The 21,844-nt window shown below is 41.9% G+C and overlaps 1 protein-coding gene across 1 annotated transcript in view; it reads left to right on the top strand.

Moving 5' to 3' along the window:
- LOC310937248 (cadherin-18) overlaps positions 1-21,844 on the top strand; it is a gene marked incomplete at both ends in the record, with an annotated part of 78,534 nt that overhangs the window by 30,917 nt on the left and 25,773 nt on the right. Inside the window, 4 exons of the mRNA XM_083901478.1 lie at positions 10,658-10,825; positions 12,154-12,341; positions 12,911-13,164; positions 18,830-18,966. Of these exons, the coding sequence (XP_083757604.1) occupies positions 10,658-10,825; positions 12,154-12,341; positions 12,911-13,164; positions 18,830-18,966 (747 nt within the window). The remainder of the gene's footprint in view (positions 1-10,657; positions 10,826-12,153; positions 12,342-12,910; positions 13,165-18,829; positions 18,967-21,844) is intronic.

Raw genomic sequence — 21,844 nt, 5'->3', positions numbered from 1 at the left:
AAGAAACGAACGAGCAACGGCGCAGACTTTGTTGAAGTTCTGCAACAGATAATGATGAAAGGGCTGAGGGGAGACGGTGCAAACAAAAGGGAAACAAATGTGCCGGCGTTACAATAATTTAACTCTGCAGTATATCCACCGCAGCCTTTTCCAGGAGTTCTCCGTCTCAACATTGTCAATAAAACTCGTGAAGTTGTCTGCAAATAGATGTATAACGCTGACATTTGTACAGCTAATAAGGTTATAGCCCTGGCTGGGTTGTTACTGTTGCACGTACATCGTGGGTTTGTAAGATTTGTACGGCTGTCAGCACCGTTCTGTTCAGGTGAAGAGTAAATGCCACAGAACAGGTGTTGGTTTTAACGACTATTTATTAGGTAAGCCGGAATTCAACCAAACAGCTTTCACCTGAATTTAACGTTCCTCGCAGAGATGGTCTGACTCGGAGCAGAGCCGCCGTACATTTATAAAAAGGTTTTCAATCGCAGTCGCTCTCGTGAGTAAAGGCATTTTCGGTAATAGCCGCACTTATATATAGTCGTTTCAAAAATAAGTCAGACAAAGAATTGGGATTATATCGCAATCAGGGGCACTGAGTGCAGAAAACTCCGCCTTAAAGGCTTAAACACTTTGTCAACGGCGTTTTAAATTTGGATTTGCTGGATCCAGAACAATTTCTGGGTGTTTTTATAGAACTTGTTTGCAGCTCATAGCTGTTACCGTTTTACATAAGCGTGACAAAATCCATCCTCCTGATCTGTTAAGATGTTGTACATCTGAACTTTGTTAAGTGGGACGACACCGTGATTCATTCATTCAATTGCCACCAAGTCTCCTGCATATACTTGGGTGAAGTTTTAAAGCTCACATAGAGTGGTCCTGTTGCACATATATGTTAGTTATGGAGGTCTACTTACATACATTAAGTTGTTTTTATGGTCAAAAACCTCCTAGTTGCTGTAAACGAGCCGATAGAAATCCTCTTTTCTGATGCTGTTTCCCAGCCACGATATTTCAGACTCAACTCTCTCACCCAGAAGACAGACTGTCTTGTGATTGGCCAGTACCCGGAAGTGACATATTCAGCACACCTGCTCTCAGAAGCGCAGCTCCCCCCTATGGAACAGTGGATGCACTGCTCCTCATTATCAAAAAATTGTTTTAACAATGTTTAAAAATATCTTCTTCACGACTCCCCGCCGCAGTCCCTTTGACGACCTTTGACCCAGAGTCAGAAGACACTGTCGCTCGTGAAACACCTCCACAACGGACGTTATTCTTCTTCTGCGGTTCAATGTACGCAACCGGATGTGCCCGGACTAGTGACCGGAGCAGGACGATCTGCTGTTCAGGAGAACCGCTGTTTACGTAACCGGACCGGGTTTTTTCAGGGATCTCGCTGAGCCCGAGATTACGATAAAACACAGCGTTCTCAGCAGTGGCTGAACTGTTTGTTTAGAACCTTCAGGGCTTCTTAAACAAGGTAATGACGCAGATACACACTAAGAAAACAGCCTTAAATTGGAACTTCCGGTCTAGGTCCGCTTTAAATCCTAAATCTCTAAATAACTGCTGCTCATGCTGGACCAAATCCAGGAGAATCCAAGTTACAAGTGGACATCCACCGCCCTGATTTAGTGTCCTTACAATATTAGGAAGTGTAAGTAGCGTGGTTATGCAGGCAAGCTGAGTGACATGCTAATAACTGCGTTTTTTTTTCTTCACTGCGGTGGATTTGATTACATGGTTTGCAAATTTCAAAAGTGCCAAGGCAGCAAATTTAATTTAAGAGCTTTCTATATCTCAGCAAAAGCACATCGCAGACCGATGGCTGCATTCATCCTTTTTATAGTCGGGTCATAACACCTGTCCTTCCCACCGCCGCTGCGCATCTGTCACTTATACCCGCAGAGACTCGGAGGGTCTTTCTCAACACATCTGCACTGGCACACACACACACACACACACACACATGCTGCAGAGCCCTTTTCCATCCCTAAATAGGCTAATTTCTCTGCTGATCTGGGATTTGGGAGAGTTTATTGAAGGAGCTGACACAGATCAAGATGTTTGAGCAGTTTGCGGATTAAGTCTTTGGTAAGAACAAGGAAAAGGGAAGCTGTCACTCGTGTCAATCAGCTGTGCCGTAGCCTCGGGGCAAGTCCGACCAATTATTCACAATCAGATTAAAGATCCAATATATAATAAAAAGGGCAAACCTTTTTGAAAACGTAGACATACACTTGTATTATTTCTGTGATTATTATAGCTGCTGCTGCCCCCGCCGCCATTGATGTTATCTACTTTTCCTTTTTTTTTGATCTGGAAAATGCTGTCAGAGAGCAGACATGAGGGGATAACATCGTATGAAAGAGGCCAACAAAACGAGATTCCTGAAGGTGGAGATTGAACAGTGCTTTAGTAATCTCCTATAATCCTTTTTGTTCACCCAGGAGATTGTCCTCTCTTAGAAGTTTCTCGCCAGACAAAGAGCCGAGGGTAGTGCGATGGTATCACGTCTAATAGACTGGGGGAGGTTGAGGAAAAGGCCAAACCCACCTCACTGTGTCAAATGGGCCCCAGGTTCAAAGAAGTCAGCTCTTTCTCAATTATTTTCTAAATTAACCGTAAGCCTCTGCAGAGATTTAGCAGAGATTAACGGAGGTGTTGTGGCTCAGGACTGGTCAAGAAAGAAAAAAGTGACATGTCTGTCAGGTACTAGCACATCCCAAAATATACCCACGGGGGGAGGCTTTTCTGTACCGTTGAAGAGTTTCATTTAACAATGAATGCAGGTTAGTGAGTCAAGATGGGTAATTAGTGGGAGAAATATTACTTATTTATCCAAGTTTACACCAAAACTTTATGTAGTTTTCATCCTGATGTCTATTTATTTCAACCCTTTAATTACCAATTCAAATTGGAGACATTAACATAGGACATTGAAAGGTAACGTTACAAATTTGACAAACGCTGTCAATGGTTTAACGGCTTCAACGCTAATGCTCGTTAACGCCTTTCCTAGAAGACTGAATGAAAAAAGCCGTGTGTCACGTCATGTTTACGTGACTTCCGATTGTTAAAATTAGTCTCTAAAGCATTGGTTCTCAAAGTGCGGCCCGGGGGCCAATGGCGGCCCGCAGAAACATTTCTGGCGACCCACAATGAATTACAGTTGATAGTTTTAATCCAGGAGCTACTAAGCTTGTTAAATGTTTATTGGACATTACTGGATACAGACCAATAAGTGTAAACTGTAGAACTGCAATCTGGTCATTAAAATGATTACAAATGGGATTTCTTTCCGTTTTTTGTTCTTTTTTATTTTCCTTTGGCGGCCCTCAGTACAATGTTGGGTTCCTAAATTGGCCCTCAGGTATCAAAACTTTGAGAACCCCTGCTCTAAAGTAACGCTAAACTTTAAAAAACAGAGGCACACATACGCAGTAACACAGGTACGCTGGCTATTTGTGGTGCTGCTCATTTTCCTTTAATAAACAGACTGCTCCAGTTCGGGACCGTACTTATGTTCCCCGGGTCCTATGTTCCCCGCTTTGTATGTGACCGGGGAACATAGGACCCTTTCTCTAACCCTAACCCTAACCCTACCCTTTTTCAAAAAAAGGGTAGGGCCTTTAGGACCTTTAGGACCTTTTTTGGGAAAACGGGGAACATAGGACCCGGGGAACATAGGTACGACCCTTCCAGTTCCACCGTAGGTGTGCTAACGGCGCTAAAAGGAGCTAATGCAGCAAACGGAGCTAACTGGTAAACGGCGCCTGAACACGGCGGCATGCGCGTCTATTTCCAGTCAGTCGTCATGGAAGCGTGTATCGTGCATTAACTCTAAGTTAAGTAGTTAAAAGTGTAGACTTGAATTCTGAGTATTTTTGATGACTGTTACATGAACGTGTAAGTGCACTGCAGTCAACCTCGATTAGCATTAGCATTCATATGTAACTGCGTAGGCTGCAAATGGTGGATGGTGGATGGTGAAACAGAGGCCGACAACAAAGACGATCTCGCATAATACGCTAATAAGTGACCTGCAAGGGGTCAAATCATCTGTTGTAGCGTTGATTTTAATGGGGGAGGAAATGTAGCCACTTGCTAAAACGGCTCCAAAGGAAAAAGCCTTTGTTAATAACAAAGAATAACTTTCCGTGGAGTTTGCAGAGTCATTATGGGAAAAGTAGCTGCGAGCACTTTGATGAGAACTGAGACCAAGGAGAGGAAAAGCAGCAGAATCACACTGAGACCTGACATTTGAAGAGAGTGTTCCGATTCTTGAGAAATCTTTTTTTTATTGAAGCTTGTGGAGTTTATGGACTGAAATACAGATATATTCCTCCAGGCTTTGCCCAAGTCTGTGTTTTCCTATTTGTAATAGGTCAGCTTTGAGCGAGTGAAATAAACAGACGGCTGCTTGAAGTTGATGATTGAAGTTGTGTTTGTATTTATAAGCTTTTCCCGGGAAATTGCTTTTATCACTTCATCCCCCCCCCCCAAGAAGAACATATATTGTGTTTTAAAGTGAATACACACAACGAGTTCAACTCACACAGAATCTTAATATTAAAACAAAAGTGTTCATTATTAATGTGCGTGTGAATCACAGTGCTAACACGGATTCAAACAGCAGCAAATGTACCAATATAAATCTCAAAGGTCAGTTAACTCCCACGTAAATAAAGGTAATCATTCAACCAGCGTTAGCATTATCACTCTGTACGCGTGCATTCTAACATCAGACAAATAAGTCGAGTGAAGAGAATGCAAACGCAGCGATGACTGAGCCTATTTTTAAATCCTGACACTCAAAATTTTGCTTTGATATCCTTTGATATAAAAAAAGTCCCCGCTAAAGCATTAGCGTCTGTCAAGCTCACTGGCCCACTTAACCATTGTTCCTTTTCCTGAGCAGAACTAATTCACATAAAATGACACTGCAGCAGCAGCAGCAGAGAGTCACTGAGCTGCTGCATTAAACAGACTCCACCACCACCTTAATATAGTGCAGAGGTCTAAATCTCTTATTTTGCTTGTTCCTCGCAACTTTTAACAAGTTGAATTTCTGTTGAGCGTTTGAGTCGAGAGTTTGTTTTGGTGAAGTTTGTAAGAAGGGTAAATTGTTTCTGTTTTTGTAAAAACATCAGCTGCTATACAAACATGAATGGGAGGAATCAATATGTTTGATAGTAGGCCTGAACAATTTGGTGGGGAAATATACAATTCCATCTGCTTCTGACAGTGATTGGATATGCTACAAACGTGTTTTAGGTGGGAGAAGATCTCAATTCTCATTTTCGATTGAGTTTTAGGGCCAATTCCAATTCCTATCTTAACTGTCCCTCAAAACCAAGTGTTGAGGGTTATTTTGTCACTTAGAAATGGGACACCCCTTAAATGCAGATACGTCTTCAGACTGTAGGGGGCAGAATAACGCGAAAGCTGCGTCCAGTCTGTCAACTCCAAAAAAGAAGAAGAAGAACACATTTACGTCAGGATTATTTATTCTGATCCGTTTGTCAGTCAAGTTATTAGGTTGTCAGTTAGTTATAAGATGATACTCATACAAATATTCAGCTGACAGTTACCACACACCACGACTTATTGAAAAGTAAACCACACCGGCCGACTATTGACAAAAGATCGTAAAATAAAAATAAATGTTACGCAACAATGACGTCAGAAATCCATAATATGGGCCTAAACTAAGATAATACAATGGTTTTCATAATTTTTTATATTTCTATTAACAAAGAAAATACTTAATTTGTATCGCACTCATTTTGCTGCTTTCGACGCCATCTTTGTTATGTGAAAACACGCAATGCATTCTGGGTAGCCCTTGCTCCCAAGGGTGGTCTCGGGAAAATCTCAATATTGAGGGCGATACAACCCTTAAACTTGACCCTCAACTTAATTTTTCTGAGAATCGGGACAGCACTTGGACTACAGGGAGAGCATTTTTGAGATTGAGGGTTAAGCAAGGAATTGGAATTCACCCTTAGTCGAGAGAGGGTGGCGTCACCTCCGACTTCCAAGAAGCACGACCGAAGGACATAGATCAAAATGCCTCGACGGACATACAACCAGACCAATTATTATATAAAAGTATACATGGGAAAAAAAACAGCCATTTGTAGCTGGTCAAACATGTCGTCCTTTGCCAGATTCGTCTCCCGTTTCACCAAAAACCACAACATTTTTAACCTCCATCATAGAAGTTATTTATTTAAACTTGACAAGTTGATGTTTTTTTAAATGTAATTGGCTGCAGAATCACTCGCGTTTCCTTTCGGCACCGGCTCAGTGTAACAGAAAACGTGTAACCTGTGATCTCGTTGGATCTTAATACTGCCGGCTGCTGCTTTGCTGCTCCTTGACCCACTTTTTTAATGATTATTCTGCCAGAGGCCAGTGGATTAACTTCTGTCTGTAGAAGAACGAAAGACAGAAGGAGACAAATTAGCTAACACTAATGCTACACTACAACACTATAGCTGCTTCTTTGGTGGCGACATTTAAGAAATCATATTATACTTTAGTGTTATTTGCTGCAAAACGGAGGTTTGTCAAATTTAAGATTTTATGGTTTGAATTTAAACTCGAGTACTCGTAGAGAAACCGACTCCAACTGAGTCTTTAATGACGTACTTCAGACGCTTTAACTATAATATGCACTTTTGGTTTGGAGTTTTAAATCCAGCAGCCACATACACACTTATATAAATAACTATGTGATTGGGTTGTTTGCCTTTGAATGGAAATCAAGTACGTATTATGTGCAGGTAATGCAGTGTTATTAGTGGCTGTTTTTTCTACCTTTTAGCTTAGATTTTGATCTCATCCAATGATCTGGTGAAAGTATCACAGTTGGAAGGTGCAGAAATGCATTTTTTTTGAATTGTCGTACTTATCGTACTTTGGCTTTAGGATCATTACAATGTGTCTTTACTTGTTTACTACACAAGAAACCATTATCTGTTCTGGAAAATGATTCATTCAAGTCTCATTTGAAGTGGTGACACGAAGTCTGAGTCGCTTTCCGTCGGCTTAGTTTGCGTAAACACTAGAGCTGTAACGATACACAAACTCACGGTTCGATTCGTATCACGATTTTTGACCCACGGTTCGATACATTCCACGATTTTTTTTTAAATTTAAAAAACACTTTATTTAAACAACATTTACTTATATAACAACTTAATGTAACATTTAATAGCACATATTTTGGAACACTGTGAACAGATTTGAACATAAATAAATAACCAAAGATTTCTCTCTTTTCTGTAACAAAACGATACTGTTGAAAAATACAAAGTAAATGATCAATCAGACTGGGATTTGCCCCCAAAGCATGCTGGGAAGTGTAGTTCTTCAAGAGAATCAGTTTTGTTCCGGTGGAAATAACTTGTTTTGATAAACAGCAGAGGTAAGACGACATTTCCGCTTGTATTTCTTGAAAGTCAGTTGTTGTTTTGCTCTTATTTTGAGTGATAAAAATCTGTGAGTTCTCCGGTGCCGCTTTTCAACGTGTGCGCTGGAACGGGTTTTTTCCCGCTCCTGCGGGTTTGATCCGTCGGTGTTTTAACTGTGTTTGTTGAACATAAGAGTGGTTTATATGAGCTTTTAGCTGAGTTTCCGACCTTTCTGTGGGTATGCAGCACGTCTGTGTTTGTTAAAGTTAGACGTGGTTTTATGACGCTTTTGCCGCTGCTGCCCCCCGGTAAAGAAGAAGATTAACGCGATTAAAAAAACATAACGCGTTAATGATGATCATATTTGACACCCCTAATAAAAATAAGTTTGGTAGCACCAACAGCTCATATCGTGAGGCTGACTGGAAAAATAACTTCCAGTGGATAAGCAACTTTGGGAAAATTATGTTTCTGAGTTTGTACACAGCGTGCAAACCTTTATGTGCTTTTACTTTCAGCATTACAGCGTTTAGAGCCATTTGTGTGCATCTTCAGGAAACAATGTTCCGAGTAAATGAAAAAGAAAGATTCATTACCTTAAGCCTAAAGATTTCCTCTTACAACCCGGAGGCAGCAGGAAGGTCCTTTTCCTGTCGCGCTCGGCGCCACGCCGCCATGCCGCGCCCCCCCGCGCCCCCCTGGGTCTCACTGTTCCCATTCAGCCACCGACCGTGTCTTTATATTTGCCGGGTTCACAAGTTCACGGGGACAGAAGTTCAATGTTTGCCTGCAGGGTCTTGGCTCTGGGGGGGGGGGAAAAAAGCAAGATTGACTAAACGCTGCCGTTAGTGGTGGGACATATTAAATCAGGCTCCCATGTGCTGATGTGGTTTTTAGGAGCTGAAATGGCCATTTAAGGCCCTGAGCACAGATAAAGACATAAAGCACCACCACAAAGCTAATTTGGACTAACAGGCATGTTAACACACACACACACACACACACATACACAGAAAAAAGGGTGCACCGAATGTGTTCCATAAATCATCTCCCACACAGCAACACAGGAAGCAAAATACTGTACCTTCCCCTTTTTAAGCTCGTTAACTGTGTCACAATTTACCTGGACAGAGTTTTGTTTTTTTTCCCCATTGTGAGCTGAGGTGGAGTCGTATATCACAGAGTTACCACAATGAAAGTTCATGGCTGTGTTGTTGTAGTAATACATTTGATTGAGTGGCTGAAAAGTTGCATTTCATCGCGAGCCAAGGTTGCATAGTCATTTTAAATATGATTTTTTTTTTTTTTTTAAATGAGTGAGTAAAGGCTAACCTTGATGGCGAGAAAGAGGAGGAGAATCAAAGATGAAACACATGTTTTGATTTGGTGTCTCTTTAAAAGGAAATTCGGACATATTGCTGAATGACTGTGGACTGTAAGTGAACGAGGTTTTTAAGGAACAAATATCAGGAGACAAAAATACTGTCTTTTTGTTGCTAATCAAACGGAGTTGCTAAAATCACTCTTTGGGTGAATTCCAATTCCTTGCTTAACCCTCAATCTCCAAAATGCGCTCCCTCTAGTGCAAGTGTTTTTTTTCCGTCAACGATGACGATGACGAAATCTTTTCGTTGACGCCATTTTTTCTTTTTTTCACGACGATAACGAGACGGTGACGAGATAAACATGACTCTTGGATGACGAAAACATGACGAGACGTGTGTGAGTTTTCGTCGACGAGACGAGAATGGACGAAAAATGTCAGTGGGTGGTCTGACAGACGTTTAAAACGCATGACATTTAGTTTTTTCGGCCAATCACCTGACGGTCACGGAGAAAGCACATGGCTACTTAATATGCACGTCGTCCCCGCTACTGCTTCTGCAGTGTGTGTGTGTGTGTGTGTGTGTGTGTGTGTGTGTGTGTGTGTGTGTGTGTGTGTGTGTGTGTGTGCGTGTGCGTGTGCGTGTGTGTTCTCACCGTTGAATGAGGATGGATAAGGAATCCCACAGAGGGACTGAACTGCGTCTGTACTTCTTCTAACCCGACACTTCTGTAAGTGGAGTCGTTAGCATTTTAAGCTAGCGATCTTTATGCTAACGTGTTAGCAAACAACAGAGAGATGGATTGTTTAGGGACATGACAATAACTGGACACAGTAGTTAGTAGTAGTGGTTAAAGTTAGCTTTTGTTACGCTAACGTCAATTCATTATGTGTGTGTGTGTGTTTCTTTAGCAGCATGTTTAGCCATGTTTACATTCAGTGACGGTGTGGTGATCTCTTTGTGTGTAATAATAGCCAATCTGCAAGCTCACAGTGTGTTGAACTTATAGATCTGCTGCTATTTTCACAACTTATGTGCGACACTGCCCAACAACAATCTCCAATACTTATTGACCTAAATACATTTGTTAAAAGACTATACTTCTTTTTTCGACTAAAACTAGACTAAATCCTTTTTGAGTTTTCGTCGACTAAAACTCGACTAAAACTATCACATATAGAAGTGACTAAAATGTGACTAAAACTAATAATAATTTTCGTCCAAAAGACTAAGACTAAGACTAAATCTAAGATGGTTGTCAAAAACAACACTGCCGCTAGTGCTGTCCTGATTCTTGGAAAAATTAAGTTTAAGGGCTGTATCGCCCTCAATATAGAGATTTTCCGAGACCACCCTTGGGAGCAAGGGCTACCCAGAATGCATTGCGTGTTTTCACATAACAAAGATGGCGCCGAAAGCAGCGAAACGAGTACGCTACAAATGAAGTATTTTCTTTGTTCATAGAGATATAAAAATGATGAAAACCATTGTATTATCTTACTTTCTTAGTATTTGTATGAGTATCATCTTATAACTAACTGACAACCTAATAACTTGACCGACAAACGGATCGGAATAAATAATCCTGACGTAAATGTGTTCTTCTTCTTTTTTGGAGTTGACAGACTGGACACAGCTTTCGCGTTATTCTGCCCCCTACAGTCTGAAGACGTATCTGCATTTAAGGGGTGTCCCATTTCTAAGTGACAAAATAACCCTCAACACTTGGTTTTGAGGGTCAGTTAAGATTAAGGGTTGAGCTTGAGGGTTAAGATAGGAATTGGAATTGGCCCTATGTCTTGTTGCTGGTCAACATGTATCACCTTCATTTATTTTTGAAATAAAGGCCCAAACAACTGTATTTTATCTATTTAATTCTAAAAAAAAAGTTTTTCTCCTACTTTGCAGGAATCATCAGGACTGCCTTATCAAATATGGACCGGGAAGCCAGAGAACACTACACCGTTGTTATTCAAGCCAAAGACATGGCGGGTCAGGTCGGAGGCCTCTCGGGCTCCACCACCATCAACATCACTCTGACCGACGTCAACGACAACCCGCCCGAGTTCCCCCAAAGTACGTATATATATATATATATATATATATATATAAGGTGGCTTTTACCAATGGATATGGTACCTTCAAGTTCATTTCTGATTTTATCAAAAGGAGCCGTTTAAAAGGTAGCGAAGAAGAAAACCAGTAGAGTTTGATGTACGCAATATTGTGCTAAGTGCTTCACCCGTCGGGTGCTCCCATTTTATACGAATGGCTGTGATTGGCCTGGCCCATTCTAAAAGGCCTCTGCACATCAGTGACGCAAATAAAGACCAGAAATCTGAATTCCGAAGCATTAATCGGTCCACTTCAAGCCACACAGAGGTCAAGGGAAGAAAGTAGAGGTCACTAAACTTTACCACTTCATTCCCCTTAGGATGGACTTTAAAATGACTGTCAGACAGTTTGAAGATTTAAGGAAGAAACCATTTGCTTATTCAGATTCTTTCAATGTCACATCATGAAAAACACAAAGTGAGGTTTTTTAGCACGAAGAAGCCAAACTATGACCAAATAAAAGCCTCAGTGAAATAATGTTGGTAGCCACCTTGACTCATCACAATTTGAAACCAAATTGTTCAGTGTTCACTTCCAGGCTTACATTATTTTTCACAGTACAGTATGATATATATATATATATATATATAAATAAGAGTAAAGTGTGCTCGTTGCAGATCACAAATCATTTTAATCTTTACTTTTCCTTTCCATGCAGACATTGATTAACCATATATCAGTCTCAGTTGGTTTGGAGGGAGTAAATCACGGCTTATTGAGTCTTCCTCTCGCCGACTGACTCAGCAGCGTTCCTCACCGTGATGTATTAGACTTCATTACCGCGCGGCTCAGTCGGGGTTTAATATTGCAGTTAAATTAGCAAAATTAGACAAGCATTCATCCCCAACCCTGTGTTTTGTAGTCTGAATGTCTGCACCCACCCCCACCCCCACCACCATTTAAATGATAAATTAAAGTGATGATGTAGTTGTGGTTCTTTGCCTTTGCAAGTGCCTCATCAAACACAATCCCCTCCCGCCCCCCCCCCCCCCTCCCTCCTTTTCAGCCATGACTTTTTCATTTGGTGCTGCAGCCGTCGATGTTTTCCTAATAATCAACTGCCTCGGCGTTTGATGTGCTCCATCGCAGCGCTATCTCGCATCAACTGAACCAAACTGCAGAGGCTTTTTAATGACGTTCCCTCAGGAACAAAAGGGTGACGGATTGAAAATTGTCAAAACTAAGTCATTTACAGGGCTCTCATCGAGACAGAGATGTGGGTTAGATCAGTCTGCGTCTTAATGGTTACACTCATCGCTGCCCGTCTGTCCGTCCGTCCGCCCCCGCAGAAAATTACCAGCTCTACGTCCCCGAATCGGCTCAAGTGGGCAAACCGGTGGGGAAGATCAAAGCCAACGACAAGGACCTCGGCGTCAACGCGGACATCAAGTACAGCATCATCAACTCGGAGGGAACCAACATGTTCTCCATAGCCACGGACCGGGACACGAGGGAGGGAATCATCAGCCTCAAAAAGGTACATTTTAAAGGACCATTTTTCTTTGAGGAACATCTGCAGGGACCTTTGACCACCATAGGTCAATGTTCTCCATGGACGTTCCAAGTGGTTTAAAGTTACGTTCCATCTTGTTGTCGTCGTCTGCTTCTTGCGGTACATTCGTGAGGTCGTTATTCATAAATATGTGGGTAAAGAAAGGGCAGAGCTACCATCGGCATTTAGTGGATTCACCTGGGTTTAAAGTTCCCTGGAGTTTGCGTGTTCTCCGGGTTCTCCGGCTTCCTCCCACAGTCCAAAAACATGCCATATGGGGATTAGGTGATTTGGGCACTCTAAATTGACCGTAGGTGTGAGAGTGAATGGTTGTTTGTCTAAATGTGTGGCCCTGCGATGGACTGGCGAACTGTCCAGGTTGTGACCCCACCTATCGCCCAATGTCATTGATGGTATATATCTGCCGAATGTGGATGTTTTATCAGTAGTAGATGCTTAATAGCAAAGTTTTAACGATGCACATGTTGGATTAGATGCTGCTTTGTACTACTTTCGCTAATCCTTACGCTTCCCCTTTTCCCCCCCGCCGACAGCCTCTGAACTACGAGAGAAAGAAGACCTACACCCTCCACATCGAGGGCATGAACACGCACGTGGATCCTCGCTACTCCTACCTCGGCTCTTTCAAAGACTCCACCACGCTGAAGATAACCGTCGGCGACGTGGACGAGGCGCCCGTCTTTTCTATGGATTACTACATCATGGACGTGTACGAGAACTCGCCGAGCGGCACCGAGGTGGGAACTTTGACGGCTCGCGATCCAGACGGCAGGAACAGCCCCGTCAGGTAAGATGCTAACGCGATACTGTGTGTGTATATATATTCAAATTAGGATTAAAATGTTAATGCACATTTGTCAACATACAAAATACTGTTGCTCTTAATCAGGTTTTTCCATCGTCTCTAGAATTAGAATCTTGTTTGTGTTGTTTTTGTCTGGATTCTCATTTTTTTTCCCGCAAGCCAATTGTTTTTTTTTTGTTGTTTTTTTTACATGAATAACAGAGTGTGCGTCGTGGCATAGCCCGAGGTGATACAACAACTTAGCACATCTGTATGCTCTTTAAAACACATGCTTGTGTACTGCCGAGAAAAGAGACCGATATTAGCCTCGGGCGCTGGACTAATCTCAGGTTTTTGCTCTGCACAGGTGCATCGTTTCATGACTTTACACTTGAGCAGCTACGCGCAGCTTGTTTTAATTTGAGCTGAAACTCCTCGTGAGATGACAGCCAATGCGAATGTATTATTTGCGTATTTGTGTGTGTGTGTGTCTGTAGCTGTTACATGCTATTGGATCAAATGCGAAAGCCTTTGCATGCCCACGTATGTTTGTTTTAATTACTTTGACTGATTAGAAACGAGGTGTAACCCAATCCAGTTACCAGCTGCCACTTTTGGGGCGACGTGTTCAACGACGTCGAGCTCTGGTCTTACATCACTGACTAAAACAGCGAGATCTTTCAATGTTTTTCTCATCTGTAGCCAACCATTTTATCCTTTCCAAACGTTGTTCTCTCGCTTCTCGTGAATCCTGTAGTTTAGGCCTCGAAGGAACGAAAACTCTTTGATTATTTCCTTTGTTTCCCGACCACATTTAGGGGAGCCTATGGAATAGCACATCCAATATCGTGGATGCCAAACAATAAATAGAAAGGGGCCTTTGAATGTAGCCTCCAAAGAAGATAACACCTGAAATGAGAAGACGGTGTTAAACCGTACCAATACATCAGAGAATGCACATAAAATGACCATTCAGGTACAATGGGCATGCGATTCTCTCCTCTGTGGTTGTTCTGTGTAGTTTCAGAAAGTTCAATTTGCAGAAAATTAAAGCGGACCTAGACCGGAAGTTCCAATTAAGGCTGCTTTTTTAAGTTTGTATCTGCGTCATTACCTTGTTTAAGAAGCCCTGAAGGTTCTAAACAAACAGTTCTTCCAATCACAAGACTCTGTTACAAGACATTGTTAAAACAATGTTTTGATAATGAGTAGCAGTGCATCCACCGTTCCAGAGGGGGGAGCTGCGCTTCTGAGAGCGGGTGTGCTGAATATACTGGCCAATCACAAGACTCTGTCTTCTGGGTGAGAGAGTTGAGTCTCAAATCCCGCGGCTGGGAAACAGCGTCAGAAAAGAGGATTTCTATCGGCTCGTTTACAGCAACTAGGAGGTTTTTGAGCATAAAAACAAGTTAATGTATGTAAGTAGACCTCCATAACTAACATATTATGTCCAACAGGACCACTCTATGTGACCTTTAACAATGTTTTGAGACCAACAACGAGGTGAAACTGAAACTAGAGAGTCAGTGTTAACTGAAATGTGATGTTATTGTGGTTGTGGCAGGTGTTTCCCAAGCATAATTTATGGGTTTTTTTTAATAAAAAAACACCTGTGTGTGGACGATAGGTGAGCAGAGGCTTTAAAGTCAAGGCTGAAGAGCTTAAAGCTTCAGAAAGACAGAGAATTAACAGACTATTGGATGATTTTTTTGAGAGGCCAGTGCTGCATATCTTTGTTAATGATATACAATGTGAAATGACAGATAGACATATGGCCTCTTTGATTCGCGTGAGATTTTCCAAGACTCAATCTACATATGAAAGAGTCCCCCCACCACCACCACCACCACCACCACCACCTCTCTCTCCCTGTGGGATACCTCCTCTGTCCATCCCTGCTGTACATCACTCTCCATGTTCAGCACATAAAGGAGAAAGCACCAGGAGGCACTTCCAACGACATCCACTTGAACTCGGCCACTCTTTCTCCCCCCGTGCCTGTATCGGGAATGCAGCAGGGATCTGTGCTCGTCTCCCTTTGATCATCAAAAGTCGTCCTCGTGTGTCGCGCCATGTGTTGTACGGGATAAACATATCATCGAAGTGACGACATATCATGTCGAGTGACGGCGTGAAATTGACATCTCAATAGCCAATCAGCGCCTGGGCGGCTCATTAGCTCCGTTTGCTCTCAGACGTGATCACAATCACCGGGAACAGTTAGCGAGTTCTCGCTCTGCTTCCTGTGAAGAAACCACTTTCAGGTTGTTTTTGTTTACCTGCATATTAATCAGCGTCACGCAATGTAATCCTCTCTGTACGATACATGCATGTTTGAATGTGATTCCTACGCTTTATAACTATAATCTAGCTGTCATTAGGCATTTTTAATCATCGACTAATGGGTTTGAAGCTTTTTTTCATGATTAAAACAAGATTTCCGATTGTTTCAGCTTCTTAAAAGGTGAATATTGATCAATGTTTTTTAAAGTTTTCTAACATTATTTGTTGTTATGGACCAAACTATGACTCGATTACGAAAATAATCATTAGTTGCAGCTCTAGTTGCCCGATTTGTATATTAAACAAGACACAATGGGTCGTTTATTCAACACACAAGTATAAATCATGAAGTGAACATTAGCTGAATCCAATTTTAACTTCTACACTGGCTCGTATCTGACTTGCATGAATTTAAAACTGTACTTTTTCTGCTGAAACATGCTTCACATGATCTATTCCTTCACCAATTTGTATTTGTATTTACTTTTTTTGCCAAAGTAACAGCTCAACTTTAGTGTGTAGTATCACCAGCAAGTTAAAGAAAAAAAGACTGTAATTTCTCCAAGCTTTGCAGGATTTTAGACTTGATTAATATCATGGTTGACTAGTTATACTTCTTTCTTCCAATCTTCACTTTCCTCTCTCCCCGTCACCTTGAAATGAGACTGCGGCTTCATAAACTTAAAGCGGACTTAGACCGGAAGTTCCAATTAACGCTGATTTTTAGTGTGTATCTGCGTCATTACCTTGTTTAAGAAGCCCTGAAGGTTCAAAACAAACAGTTCAGCCACTGCTGAGAACGCTGTGTGTTTTATTGTAATCTCGGGCTCAGCGAGATCTCTGAAAAAACCCGGTCCGGTTACGTAAACACCGGTTCTCTGGAAAAGCAGATCGTCCTGCTCCGGGCACTAGTCCGGGCACATCCGGTTGCGTACATTGAACCGCAGCAGAAGAAGAATTGTGGAGGTGTTTCACGAGCGACAGTGTCTTCTGACTCCGGGTCAAAGTCATAAAAGGGACTGCGGCGGGTTGTCGTGAAGAAGCTATATTTAAACACTGTTAAAACAATGTTTTGATAAGCGTAGCAGTGCATCCACCGTTCCAGAGGGGGGAGCTGGTGTGCTGAATATGTCACTTCCGGGTACTGGCCAATCACAAGACTCTGTCTTCTGGGTGAGAGAGTTGAGTCTCAAATCTCGCAGCTGGGGAACAGCGTCAGAAAAGAAGATTTCTATCGGCTCGTTTACAGCAACTAGGAGGTTTTTGACCATAAAAACAAGTTAATGTATGTAAGTAGACCTCCATAAATAACTAACTTTAAGACCCTTCGGCCCAAGTGTGTTGCCACATGACTCCACTTCTTTTTCTTGGAATTTATCGGCGCGCGACTGTGACGTCGTGACTTTGCAGCAGCAGTTACCTCCTCCGTGAACATGAGAATACACCTTCAAAACAACAAAACACCAATAGCAGTAATTAACGGTTGAAGTTTGTTTTCAGTGGAGCCAGAAAATAACACGATTTTCTTCCAGGCAAAGAGCCCAGCAGCAACTGAAAAAAAAAAAACCTTCTGCTCTTATACACTTGAGCATTTAATAAATCATGACAGCCTTTGCTGTGCAAACTTGTAATCAATCCATGCTTAAAGAATTAGCGCAATACTTTAAATAAATGCAATCCTGGCGTCAAACTTGCGCTGCTCGGGAGAGTGAATGCGGGATTAAAGGTGTAAATGGGTCATTATGAGATAAATTAGGGGAAAATACCGTCAATGCTCATTTTCTGCTTTATACTCTAAAAGAAAGGGGCAGGTCAGCTATTTTTGTTTCGTATTCCACAGCTGCTTCACGTTTGAGTTTGATAACAGCGTTGCTAAAGATATTTTTGTCATTAAATATTGAGCATAAATGCTCTTGACACAGAAATATATATTTCAGAACATTGTGTCGAGAGATTAAGTCCATTTGAAAAACCAGTTGGGATTATTCACTCCGTGTTCTTTAGAGGACTTTTTAAAAGTGTGGAGGCACGAGTTCATTCCCTCCCGGCTTCAACGGCTTCTGCACAATTTCACTTTTACTTTCTGCACGGATACAAATCATTTATAATATTCATAAACCACGCGAGATCTAATCCAGGATCCTGGATGGATGGCACGAACTTTGTTATCAAATGCTTGAATCGAGTTGTAAATCAGGACCAAAACTAAAAAAAAAAAAAAAGTCCCTCAGATAGAGGGTAATAACACTTGTATCTTTTTAAATGTGTCGAGAGCTTTCTGTCTTTGTTTTTATCCTCAGAAATCTGCAGTTAAGCTCAGAGACATAACAGTGAAATAACAGAACGGTCTGTTGAAACATTTTCGGCATTGAGTCTGAATGTCTGCTTGTGTTGCAGCGACTTCACCAGTCGAAGGTTAAATGACCGAGGATTTTTTTGTTGAGTCCCAAAAACACAGATGCTCAAAAGAGGCTGCTGTTTTGTTTGAAAACTCTATCGCTGTTTTTTTGGTTTAAGACTGGGATTGTGCAGAGCCACGGCTGAGGGGAGCAGCTCAGACGAAAACCAGAATTATTCAGCTCTGGGAAAGTTATGATATTGGTCACATTGGAGCAAACATGGAAGAAAGGTTAAAGCTCACATAGAGTGGTCCTGTTGCACATATATGTTAGTTATGGAGGTCTACTAACATACATTAACTTGTTTTTATGGTCAAAAACCTCCTAGTTGCTGTAAACGAGCCGATAGAAATCCTCTTTTTTGACGGTGTTTCCCAGCTGCGAGATTTGAGACTCAACTCTCTCACCCAGAAGACAGAGTCTTGTGATTGGCCAGTACCCGGAAGTGACATATTCAGCACACAAACTCTCAGAAGCACAGCTCCCCCTTCTGGAACAGTGGATGCACTGCTGCTCATTATCAAAACATTGTTTTAACAGTGTTTGAGTCAGAAGACACTGTCGCTCGTGAAACACCTCCACAACGGACATTATTCTTCTTCTGCGGTTCAATGTACGCAACCGGATGTGCCCGGACTAGTGCCCGGAGCTGCTGTTCCGGAGAACCGGTGTTTACGTAACCGGACCGGGTTTTTTCAGAGATCTCGCTGAGCCCGAGATTACAATGAAACACAGCGTTCTCAGCAGTGGCTGAACTGTTTGTTTAGAACCTTCAGGGCTTCTTAAACAAGGTAATGACGCAGATAGACGCTAAAAAAACAGCGTTAATAAGTCCATATTTTGACCTTGCTGTACTACGTGACTCTCCCCCCTGCTGATTCTTAACTGGTATATGATCAGAACCTTTCAACCTCATCGTCTATGTATCCAACAGACTTCTTAAATGCATCGGAAAGTGAAAATCTACTCTTTTTTTTCCCCAATAGATACTTCATGGACAGCAAAGACGAAGGGACGAGGTACTTCAGGATCGACGAGAGCACCGGAGTCGTGCGGACCACGCAGCCTCTGGACAGGGAAGACATGCCTTGGCATAACATCACTGTGATGGCCTCGGAGGTTGGTAGGTACCCAAGCTCATTTCCATAACTCCAATGTGCACAAGCGAGCAAATGAATGCACATGCTTTGAGCTGTTTGCTCTCATGTCAGCGGAGCAGTGTTCTGCTGCTAAATCCACGTGAGTGTGGCCCTTAAGCGGGGCTGAAAGTGAACGTATTAGCAGTTTTAGAGCCCTAAAATGTTCAAACTTGCGTTTTAAATATTTAGTGCATGCAGAAACCAACTCCGTCCTCATCACTTACCGGCTTAAATATAGCAGAACGTCTCCAATGACTGACACTTGAAATACTGAAAAGCCGAACAGAGGCGGATGAAAGACACGGCAGCACAAAGTGCCGTTGTTTAACCCCCAGACTTTTTTTTCCTCTCTCTCTCTCTCTGTGAGATAATAAGACACCATGAGGGGGGGGGGGGATCATATAGTCAGACCAAAGAGTGCAGTTTCAAATTCATGGAGTGTAAAACTGGAGTCAAAATCAATAACACACACGCGCGCACACACACACACACCAAAAAAGCAAACCGTGTGAGCCTCTCCCGTTACCTACAGAATAAAACGGGCAGCACATTACTCAGAGATTCAATTTGACGTCTTGATCGAAGACAACTGTCGACAAATCCACTGCAGAGGCAAACGAAAATGGCCGTCTGTAGCTGCAGCTCTTTCAGACGTAAGCGGAATACTTCAGATTTTATTCCAGGAAGTAGTGAGATTACACTTATTTGCTTCCCTACGAGTGCATTCACTTTCAATTTAGTGAACAAAATACCCTTCGTCACGTCGCGTCGTAACGCGTTCGATTTTCATCTGTACTTTTTTTTTTTTTTTTTACATTTACCACACATGACCGCTTTTCAGAGCGACGAGATGTTTTAACGGCGTGAAATTAACAGAAAGCGTTTGGGTAGACTGTAGCAACAGCTACAGCCGCCGACACAGTAATAAACACAACAACAATCAGGTGAGTTAATAGTGGAATTAATTGTCTGTAGAAAACGCGGATGAATGACTTCATTTGCATGTTGATTAGAAATGTATTCAAATAGGTTCGTGTATTTTCCTTATTAGCTCGAAAAATCAAATTAGTCCCAATTGTTCCAATGTCCTCCCCCTTACATTGGAAATTAATTAAAATCGATGCAGGTCGCGCCAACTTTAAGAATTGCTATCAGGTAACTTGGGCAATTTGTAATCACAATTAGGCAAATCTCTCGCCATAAGGCGAAAGGAGCTGCATGCTAATGTTTTTTTTATGTTATCTCTTTGCTTCTCTTCAGTATTCAAGGCTGCAGTTACACGCCAAGACAACATCAAACGAGCGTGTGATAGCAGGTTTTTTTTAACCACTTTTGAATTAACAAGGACACAAAAGGCTCTCAAATGCACAGCTGAATGTAGAAAAAAGGACTCGCTGCACAGACTTCATACTGACGCGTGTATAATGATCACCAGCAGAAATCAAAGGGAGTGAATTAAAGGATGAATGAGAATATTTTTGGATCACCTTGGTATAATAGATATCAGAAAACCTTTCTGTTCATTTCCAGTCAGTTTTCCCCATTTGAATCAGAAACAAATCGGTGAATAACCTTAAATGACACAAAGGTAAATAGCAAATACCCTAAGATATTAGGTAAGGTGTCAAACTTAACAAAAAACAGGTAATTCAATTAATCATTTGATTAACTGCCTTTCATTCAGATATTAAAATGAACTCGGACTGATGCGTCTAGCTCATTTACATAGGGTGCCAAAAATGGACGGAAAAATTCAAAATGGCCGACTTCCTGTTGAGTTGAGGCCATGGTTACGCTTGACTTTTTTGTTCGTCTTGGTCTATAACATCTGCACACAAAGTTTTGGGAGATTTGGTGGAATTCAATGTATGTCGAAGTCATTGGGCACTTCCTGTTTCGTGGCGAATGGTCGAAATCCACCAAAACGCCAATGGTTGCTGTGTCCCTGCCGTCTTGAATCCACAAAACCTCTCCATAACTTTTCATCTTTGTAATTTTAAAAGTAGTTTTCCTGCCATTTTAAAGTCAACTTTGTTTCAAACATATCGACGGAGTTTGACGCGGCTAGCTGAAACAGGCTAGGGCGAGTTTGTTCAAATATGTAGACTAGCCAGTTTTGTTTCTCCAAAATGGCCGACTTGTGGGTGGGTGGGTGGAGCTAATGGAAGTGCATTGGAAATTTGGTGCAGTACCTGTTCTCTTGTATTTCTTACACATACATCAAAGTCAGACATTTCTTGTGTATATAAAAAGGGATAAACAAACTTGTGTCCACATCATTAGTACAATGCACTGTACCTGCAGGAAGTGCAGGTATTGTAATGGTGACAGATGGTTGGTCAAGGTTTTTTTGTTCTACTGCAAGACAATGACCCAAAAACATTAGCAGGGAAGACAAATGGGAGTTTCACATGATGGAAGAGCGGCACCGTCTCCACACTTAAACTGTGCGGAGGTGGCAGAGGAGGAACCGGAGACAAGGTGAAATCGAATCAGCCTGCAAGTGCAAAAACGTTAGCCAGGAACCTCTGCAGCAAAACTTCTCATCACAGAGATCGCAAATTTGTTTGGCTTAAAAAAAAATGTCTTTTGCGAAAACTTTTGACCTGCAGTGTTTGCACAAGATGATGTAAATAAATAAAAAAGCCCCGGCGACATTAATTTAATGGAAAAGACTGCTGCACCTGCATGTCTGCTTTTCTATTCAAGGAAGGCCTTGCTGAGTGAGCATGCTATTTGTCAGCGTTGTTCTGCAACACAGTCAAACTGTGAAATATACTTTGCACCTGGAAGCTGCCCAGTAAATCTAATCCTCATCTGCTGGGGACCGAGGTTTGCCCACAAGGTGAATGTTTTAACGGC

The sequence above is a fragment of the Microchirus variegatus genome (assembly GCF_963457635.1).
Source record: "Microchirus variegatus genome assembly, chromosome: 15".
Classification (NCBI taxonomy): Eukaryota; Metazoa; Chordata; class Actinopteri; order Pleuronectiformes; family Soleidae; genus Microchirus; species Microchirus variegatus.
Note: the sequence above shows the minus strand (reverse complement) of the source record. Positions and strands in the feature narration are given on the sequence as shown.